Below are 10,125 nucleotides of genomic sequence, written 5' to 3' on the forward strand. Positions count from 1 at the left end.
TCACCAGTGAAACTACAATTTACCAAATGGAATTAAGTAATTAATATTTTTCTCATTTTCTGGGGGTGTATTCATTAAAAGAACAATGGGATGATGAAGAGTAGGAAACAATCAGTCGGAAACGTACAATGCAGTTTTCTAATACTCGGCTCCGTTTCCGAGATATACGCCTTTGAAGATGAGTCGCGCGCGCGAGCTATTGTCTGATCATGGCTGGCCGTTTCTACTTACCTTATATGCTTACGCGCGCGGACTTCACTTCGAAGGCGATTATCATTTAACCAAAGGCTTCCATGGAAAAATGTTGTTGCACGTTTTCGATGTATTTTTTCATGTAGAACGACTCTGCTATCTCAGATTTTTATTTAAACAATCGTAGTGTAAATTATATCTGTATAAATAAAAGTCAAATGCTGTTCGTTGGTGAGCGCATCAATTGAGAACGGCTGGACCGATTTGGCTAATTTTTTTTTAATGTTCGCAATAGTCCGAGTAAGGTTTTAGGGAAAGAAAAATTGGAAAATTTGGGAGAAACTAAAAGAGTACTTTTTGAATCATATTTCAATACAACAAAAAAAAAACGAACGTCGCAGCTTTTAATCAATATTTGAATAAGAATTTACATTATCGACGTGACTGTTTGCATTATCGACATTATCAACATCCGCCAGTCAGTTTATCTCTATTCCAATTTATGAATTTACATTATCGACGAATTAAGCTATGTGTGTACAATTTTCTTTCATATTGTCAAAAGTTGTGACGTTATTATTAATAATTAAATAAATCTTGAACCGGAAGGGTCCAACACACTTCCATCGGTGTGTACAAGAAACTGTTTCGTCTACAAAAAAATTGTTCGTCCACCGAAACAATAAAAAAGGGTCGCATAAGCCGCGCGAAAGCAACGAAAGTACGCAGTCGACGAATTTCTGAGCGGAAAAAAGTATGATTGCGTTGATGCCGTGAAATTCATTCGCAAATAATCTCTCAGGATTTAGCAAAACCCCAGCGCAAGAATAGGCGTCACGCATGTATGCCTCTGACCACACATGCACACTGTTTCTTGCTGTCAGAATTTGCCAAATCGTCTAGCTGCCAGTTATGTAGTCCCGTGATTAAGTCATTCCGTAACGAATGAATGAAAGATTACTGTCAGATGAATTTTTTAAAACGAAACTAATAAACATGTCAATTTCGAACTTCGTGAATATATCTGGGTATCATAGAAGAAAATTTGCGTTCATAGATCATTGCTGTTTCTAGAATGAATATTAAAAAATCGTGTTTTTCTGGCGTCGTGAAGGTGAGGAGGCCTGTTAAGGAAACATCTGTGCAATCGTCACGCGAGGCATGCCAGGTGTCTCAGGAATGGCCAGAAAATCGTGTCGCGTGTCCCGCGTCGCCTCCGCCACGTGGGCGGCTTAATAATGCTCAGATCGTGCGATACCACGCCGAACAAAAGCCCTTTCCACGGAATTCCAAGTAATCTCGACACGCCCGGCGGAGCATTGTCTTTAACTCGGCTTGCTTATCTTTTCGTCGTACGGTTAAGGACCGCGCTAAACGATCATCGTGCCGCGGTATTAATTGGCGCTGTGCTCCTTTGTTGCGTGGGCGGCGGCGCCGTTCTTGGCCCACCGTCGACGGGCAAGGAAGCGTTAACAATGAAAGGTCGTTAGAACGATTTTTCAACACTCCTTTTCCAGCTGGCTTCGGATCGCCTGGTGAAAGCGTCCATTTCAGGGGAAGAATGCTAACAAAATATGAATTCTCAACGACTGCAAAAGATCTGAAACATTGCTACTACCAACATTTATAGTGAGGAGCATAACTGATTCCACACACTTTAAATCAGAATAATGTTTATATGAATGGACCAAACAACTTCAATTTCTCTGTAAGGCTAGAAGAATTAGTTTAGTAATGCATTTGGTCGGAATTGTGAAAAACAATACTAAAAATTGATTTTTATAACTTTTTTAGCTGGACCAATAACGAAAATTTAAAGGATGTATTTTGTCAACCGGTATAAATTATATACGCTCTGAAAATTTCATTGAAATTGGTTACCTGGTTCACGAGTTATAAACGATCAAAAATGGTAAAACCTGCCACTTTATGGTACACTACAAATTACCACTTTTGATCGTTCATAACTCGGAAACCAATTAACTAATTTCAATGAAATCTTCAGAGCGTATATAATTTATACCAGTTGACCAGAAAAAGTTGTAAAAATCAATTTTTACTATTCCGTCCAAGTGCATTTTTTAACATATTTTTTTACACGTCATTTACTAAACTAGTTCTTCTAGCCTTGCAGAGAAATTGAAGTCGTTTGGTCCATTCGTAAAAAGGTTGTTCTTTCAGATTTTTTAATTGAAAATTCTAGTCGCAAGATATTCAAGACCCCAGAGAGGTTCCAAAATTCAGTGGAATTTTAATCGGACCACACCCTTTGCTTGAAATATTCAAAAACGCGACTGCTATTAATTGGACAGGTCTCTGAAGATGTTTCAGCTTCAGAAATAGACACTTCCACAGAATAATTTTTTAGGCGATGATTATTTGTCGAGATCGGAGCGTCAGGCACGTCGACTTCTTCCTTCCTGATCCAGGATCGTTCTCGAACGTTACGGGACGATTAGGTGTGTCACTAACCCGGTACAGATTGGCCCGCACGAGGCCAGGGACGGTTGTCGAGAGGGAATGCCTATTGTGTGTATCGGGCATCGACATTTACCCGATTATTTACGGTGTTATTCGCCAGTAGCGGATGTCATAAAGGACGGACAAGATTTCCCTTGACTGACATTTGCGGGACACCGAGTCAACGATTTTTCACGCTACCGATCCTGGGAATGCAAGGTGCAACGATTCCACAGCTTGTTACCACCGAGATCAACTCGCGACGATCTGATCCGAATAATTCAAAAACTGAAACCGGACAGCGATTTATCAGAAGATCTGTAATAATTAATTAGTCTATTGTGCCTCTTCTTGAGAAATATTTCACATGCTTGTCTCTCGTTCTGTTACATTCGCCACGGTTACGTCCGGGACATATTTTCTGGCGAAAAAGCGACGCTAGAAATCCCGTCGTCATGGTTCCCCGAATTCTGTCGTTTTCCGCCATTCGTGCGTGAAACTCTCGATTAGCATAGTCTGTGCGGGTTACAATTACCCAACGTGGTTCGCCACACGTTTCGACAAAGGTTCGCCACCGTTTGCGACAGATCGATTTTTTCCCGATAGGAACGTTTCTCGACAAAGAACATTTTTTCACCGGGGTTATCTAATCTCCTTTCCACGGAACAATTAAGTTGTACATTGTACCTTTATCCGCCATTCTCGTGGGGACACGAGAAATAAATTAAATGTATTACAGACAAGAGAGAAAACAAAAGGAACGATTCGACAAAATTACGTTTTCTGGAACATATGTTTATTGAACCAGCCGGGTGATCGCAGGATCGCGAATTACGCCGCGGAATTATTACACCGTAATGAACTTGTCCCAATTAGGTGGTCGGTGCTCGTTAGAAATGATTGTTTGGACGTTGGGTGTCATTGTTCGCGGTGTTTCGCAAAATGTAATTGCCCCGGGGCTTATTAAGAACTCGGGCGTAGCGCTACGTGACGGAATCCCGGTGAATTTGCATTGAAAATAGGGATCGAGGATCTTTGAGCATATTGCCATATGTGAAGCGTGTGAAATGACGGCTGGAACCATTTTTCTGAATTGAGCAAACCCATTGATCAATGTTTCATTGTGCAAGAGACTATAAGAGACAAGATCCAAAAATAATAAATTCGTAGGACCGTCTTCCTGCAGCCCGATAGACTTCTCGAGGCTCGTAGAAAATTTCCCAGACTGATTGGTCAACTTGAGAGTCCAATGCGAAATCGAGCCGCGTTCTTGCCAAAGATCGAATTCTTTTTGCTTGATCCAGGCAATCGCGATCGCAGCGCCCGGGTTTCCATCATTGACGCAACGCAACCATTTCGCCTCGTCCCATTTCTTTCGCCGTGTTCCCCTGCTACCATTTTCCCTCCCTTCTAGGTCGGCACCCCACCCCGTTCGCCCTGCTAGATGTTTTCTATATTGCCAAATAGAAATGTCTCGCCCCACCAGGCCGGCCAACTACCCGACCGCTCATTATGTGAAAATCAAGGCATGGGACGCGTGCGTGTGCGTGCCGGTGTGTGCACCGTTGTTTACCACCGGCACAGTGGGCGCTTGTATTGTTCCACGACTATATAAGGTGTACTCGGCCCATTCGGCCAGCAGAGAACCATCAGCTCGTCGATCCTCTAAGCAAACATGAGGTCCATCGTGAGTAACCATTGTTCAGACAGCTCCCGACACCTAACCTCACTCTTCATCGTAAGCCACGGGCACTCTGCGCCCTGACTACGATGGTGGGCACTGTGTTTTCGACTTTTTCTATTTCTCTTGTTGCCTTTTCTTGTTTCACACTTTACTTCAGCACCCAGTGTTCCATAGAAAGTAGAATACGTCGCCAGTAATTTTTATTTCGAATTTTTCCAGCTCCTCTTCTCGTGCCTCGTGCTCTCGGCAACAGCGCTCCCGGGCTACGCCCCTTTCCCCGCCTACGCGGGTTACCACGGTCCCCCAGCCCCACTAGCACACGACGGCAGGGTGGTTGACACCCCAGAGGTAGCGCACGCGAAGGCAGCGCACCTCGCAGCGCACGCAGCCGAAGCTGCCAAAGCTTCTCCACTCGGCTACGCTGACTATGACGGCAGATACGAGGACTATAGCGGATCGTACGCTCCCGCACCGTTGCAGGCAGCCTATCACGGACCTCCTGCTCCTCTGGCCCACGATGGTCGAGTGCTCGACACACCGGAAGTGGCCCACGCCAAAGCTGCCCATCTCGCAGCACATGCTGAACAAATTTCGAAGATCGCTCATCTGTCTTACGCGGAGCCTTATCCCCAGCCCCTTTGGTGAACACAGGGATTGATCGTTGACTCTAGCAACCACAAGACAGCACTATGATTACATGATACAATTTCGTGGAACGTGAAGTGCAGTGGAGTCGGGTGCATTCGAGGTCGTTCCACTACTACAAGCGACTACAGCGATGCTAGTGGCCACTGTGACGCGGTGGGAGTAGCCCGGGGCGTATGGGCGTGGCCTAGCGCTGGCCTTGAAGCATCCGACTGCACTGCAGCGCTCACTGTGGAATTGTGTAGAGTCATAGTAGAAATTTCGTTCTTTTTCTCAGTACTTTTGTTTCGATGGCTGCATCCGTTGGTTCTAGGGTTAACCAGTATTTGTATTTATGTAAGCGACCGGCTCAGTTTGTAGATAGAGGTACTTAGATGTTGGATTCGATGGGACTGTGTTTGTTGCGATTTGATAATAAAGTGATGGCATTATTTAACGAACCTCCTGACTTTCTGTTTCACTCCTTGGTTCTTTTTGCATTGTTCTTTCGGTGGTAATGTGGATATCTGTTTTATTGACATTTTAATGAAGCTCTGTGAGAACGTACGACAGATTTTTAATTTTACGACGGGCAGACGTATCTTCAGAAGTTGTTGGATTTGTTGCGATTTGATAATAATGTTTCTGTCACTTCGCGTCACCCCTCTATCCTTTTTGCATTGTTCGTTCGGTGATAATGTGAATATCTGTTCTATTGACATTTTAATGAAGATCTTTGAGAACGTACGACAGAGATTTTTAATTTTACAACGAACAGATATATCTTTCAAAATTGTTGGTTTTGTTGCGATTTGATAATAATGTTTCTGTCACTTTGTGTCACCCCTCTATCCTTTCTGCATTGTTCTTTCGGTGATAATTTGAATATCTGTTCTATTGACATTTTAATGAAGATCTTTGAGAACGTACGACAGAGATTTTTAATTTTACAACGAACAGATATATCTTTCAAAATTGTTGGTTTTGTTGCGATTTGATAATAATGTTACTGTCACTTTGTGTCACCCCTCTATCCTTTTTGCATTGTTCTTTCGGTGATAATGTGAATATCTTTTCTATTGACATTTTAATGAAGATCTGTGAGAACGTACGACAGATATTTCATTTTACGACGGGCAGATATATTTTCAAAAGTTGTTGGTTTTGTTGTGATTTGATAATAACGTGATGACGTTATTTAACGAACCCTCTGGCTCTTTCTGTCACCTCTCTATCCATTTTGCATTGTTCTTTCGGTGATAAAGCAGATACATTTTCGACAATTGCCGGTTTCGCTACGCTACGACACTCCAAAGTGTTCAGATCGAATTCCTGAAATGTCACGTGTGCTGCGAGTGTCTGTCACGGCGACTTCCGAGTCGTTATCGAAGCGTTGGCGACAAGCTCGCTGTCCCGTTCAGGTCAGCACGCGCACAATGCACGAGGCGCTGGTCTTTGAACCAGGATAACTGTCGCAACGATCCTTATTTCAATGAGAAAAGGCTGAGTGCACCACTTGTGTCGCCGCTGCAACATGTCGCTTAGGCGAAAACGGCGCTCGATCGACTCGCCTGGCATTCGAAGAAACTCAGTCGAGCTTGATTGAGTTATCGGCGCCGGGAACGACGATGAAACATTTTCTAGCTCTATCAATAAATAAATCAGTAACAATATCTTGTATTTGTGACGTTCCTCCTGATTCCTCTGCGCTTACAAACATGTTTAAATTACGCTGAATGAAATAGCAAAGCCTCACTGTAATTTATTTTATCGTCAATGGAAGGTGAGGATTAATTTTTTCAATGTCCTTTTTGTGAATGGAAATTACTGCCCTTGCTCGTTTAATTAATATTACGCTGTCAGAGAGAAGCTAGTGTAAATAATCATGAGGTATTTCACTCGAATTGCCTTGCATCACCTGTTTCCTTATAGCAGTGGAACGCCGATTTATCGCTTGATTGATCAAGACTATTCCAGCGTTATTATACTGCAAGGTCGGTGTCACGACTACCTCGTCCATTATTAGTATCGTTCTACGATTTTGGAATGCCATTTAGAAGATCGTGCGTTTGTTAAGAGAAACGGTGGGACAGCATTACTTGAAACAATATTTATCTTAATGCTGCACTCAGTCAAACTGTTTCAAATCCAACAATTTGTATCAGATGATTGCATAAGTTCGTGCCCGATTTGAAAATAAAATTCAATGGTTAAATTTTAAAGATTGGTTAAAGATCTGGTTAAAGATTGGTCAAATTAAAATTAAAAAATGATTAAATTTTCTACAATTAGAAAAGAATGGTGACTATATGTATAATTGATTAATAAAGTTGTATTCTTTAAAATTTAACCATTGAATTTTATTTTCAAATCGGGCACGGACTTATGCAATTATTTAATAGATTTTAATTATTTCTGCATCTTCAACTTCAGTAATCAAATCTGTTCAACCTTATTTTTCCTCTACTATTTTCACAAAAAAGCTTTTTATACAAAAATAGATGTTGTAGATGCAGAAGTTAAGTAAAAATTCACTTCACTCATTAATAAACTGCGGATCTTCTTGCAAAATAAAAAATGTTCGTATCGCTTGCAGGACACAGGAGCCAAATAAAAATTGTATTCTCCTTTTAATTATATTATCCCATCAAGCTGAAACTAATACATCGATGTTCTTAAATATTTTTAACATATCCACTGTTTTAAGCTGTACGTGTCCATTATTGTTATAAACGCATAAAATCCGCAGTCTACTCATTAATATCAAGTCTAATATGTTGGAAATAATGTTGTTGTTTGTAAATTCAGCGAACCCCAAAAATTTGTCTGAAGCCATGATCGAGGAATATTTTTTTTAAAGCGGCATAGTGATCTAGCGACGGGCCAGCTATGGCAGTCCCGCCCATAGCAGAGAGCTCTAGCCCCGATAAATACCGAGGACGTCGGAATTGCATCCGCGATGACGTGCGTCCACGCTCCTTGTGTCGCATAGCTCTGCTGGGAGGTGAATTTTATTCCTGACGAGGTTACGGGACACGGTGTCATTGTTAATGCTTGGTAAATGTTACGGGGCAGGGCAGGTAGCCTTAAGGAGAGCATTTTCCTGGGTGTGGTTATACCCCGTTGTTGTGGCTGCCATAGAAAGGGGTGGGGCACGCAGGCTGGCGACAGAGCTCGACCGTACCCCTATAAATTGGACGATCCACGTTAGTGGAAGTCATAATGCGAATCTAAACCTCTATCAGAATAGTCGCTGGATCGACGTACCCCGAGGTTCGACAAGATGTTGCGCTATCTCGTGAGTACTGTCTATTTGCCAATCTATTTGCGTTTGTTTAAACAATCTAACCCTTCGTGCTCTACGAGTGTCATATTTATTATAAACCACTGCTTTAGAATTTATAAAAATGTTCATCAAAGCATCAATGTAGTGATCGTGAACAATTCTCCATGATATCTTGTCAATTTAATAAATCGGAGTGTTCTGAAATGAAGGTGGCGCGCCAAAAATGTTTATTTAAAATTTGTGGCACATCTTCCGTTGAAATATAAAATGCCACGTGTATATTGAAAATTTTACGCCATCGTTCCACGTTCGTATTAAATGTAAAATCGGTTCCCGTTTGTTTCTGGCCCGTCCAGGCAAAAACAATTGTAAAACGATTGTAAAATCGAGTTCGATCGCGGTGCTAAAATTAGCGGAATGCGCAGGTAATTCTTTCAGTCACCCTGAACGCGGTGTTCTGCGCTCCACAATGGTATGGAGGTGGTCACGCAGGGGGCTATGGTGGCCATGCAGCACCAGCGCCACTGGGACCGGACGGCAGAGTCGTAGACACACCAGAGGTGGCGCAACTGAAGGCTGCCCATTTAGCCGCGCTGGCTGACGCCAATGCTAGAGCACCGAAACTTGGGCCTGGTGGGCCCTACCCTGGCCCAGCTGGACCCTACGCCCCTGGAAACTACGCTCACTACAGGTTCGTTATTCTAGTGTCTCTACTGTATTCATATTTTACTTATTTGTTTTACGTCGCACCAACTGCTTCGCCTTTCTATTAACAATTAATAAATTGTTTTCAGCGGTCCTCCGGCTCCCCTGGGGCCCGATGGTCGAGTGGTGGACACGGCGGAAGTGCAGCAAGCCAAGGCCGTGCATTTCTCCCTCTACAACGCTGAGGCACAGCGGGGCCCAGGGCCAGCAGGCCCACCAGCTCCTCCCAGTCCTTCATGGAACCCCAATCCTAATCCCTGGGGCCAGCCTAACAGCTGGAACCACTACTAGACGCTGATGCCAACCTAAAACTCATACTCCCACTGGAATCGATGCTTCCAGAGGGTCAGGCATCATCCTCTCATGCTCCATCTACCTCTGAACACCAAGTCTTACCGAACAATTTATTTAATCTTTTACAAAATCGCCGGTCTTCCTTTTTCTCTCACAACGAACCTTTTGCTTCCCTTTGCCATACTCTTTCTTATCACCGCGACTGTCTTTCGCGATCGACAGTCGCGTCTCAGCTACCTCTCTGTCGACTCGTACGCTGTCGGGAAAACACCACACGCTGGTTACCCACTGTTTCGCCGCTTCGGAACAGCCTGCTTGTTATCAGAAGTGTCGCGGATTTTTATGAAAAGTGAATTTCCAAGCGAAATGGCAGAGCGTGCGTCGTTTGTTGGCGAATGCTCCCGATAGCATCGAGTCACTTCGCGAAGGAAATCGTTATCACATTCCTTTTCAAGGTGATCTCCTTATCGCTCTTGCTTTCGACGGCCGGGGAAAGTCTACGTTCACCTTTGTCTATTCCCCCCCCCCCCCTTGTGCGACTATATATAAGTGTGAAATGCTATGTACATAAAATTGCAAGAGGACGAAGCCGAGAATAAAATTCCGAAGTCACTGCAATTATTTATAAATCCATCCCTGACACAATCTCTTCGCCCGATCGAAACAGTCAAGTCTGAAGCTTCTCGAATGACTCGAATGAGAATTGTATTGTAGTATTTCGAAAGTGTTGAGCACCACTGCCTCCATCGATCCCGCGATCAAGCTCGACCAACATGCCCGTGACATAGATCAGATTGATTCGTGTTCGCCGCGGAAAACACGGCAGTGAAAACAGCGCGGGGTTTACGGTAGTGAGCATAAATCTGATTACGCCGAGGAA

The 10,125-nt window shown here is 43.4% G+C and overlaps 1 protein-coding gene across 1 annotated transcript; it reads left to right on the forward strand.

Annotated features, from left to right (window-relative positions):
* The first annotated feature begins 4,191 nt into the window (after positions 1–4,191).
* LOC143218664 (uncharacterized) lies at positions 4,192–9,863 on the forward strand. Its single transcript, XM_076443995.1, has 7 exons — positions 4,192–4,339; positions 4,556–4,977; positions 5,065–5,222; positions 8,036–8,166; positions 8,211–8,258; positions 8,672–8,937; positions 9,041–9,863. The coding sequence occupies exons 1-7, from the start codon at positions 4,328–4,330 to the stop codon at positions 9,240–9,242; spliced, it is 1,239 nt and encodes a 412-aa protein (XP_076300110.1). The 5' UTR covers positions 4,192–4,327; the 3' UTR covers positions 9,243–9,863.
* The last annotated feature ends 262 nt before the right edge of the window (positions 9,864–10,125 follow it).

This window comes from Lasioglossum baleicum, chromosome 20 (genome assembly GCF_051020765.1).
Source record: "Lasioglossum baleicum chromosome 20, iyLasBale1, whole genome shotgun sequence".
Taxonomy (NCBI): domain Eukaryota; kingdom Metazoa; phylum Arthropoda; class Insecta; order Hymenoptera; family Halictidae; genus Lasioglossum; species Lasioglossum baleicum.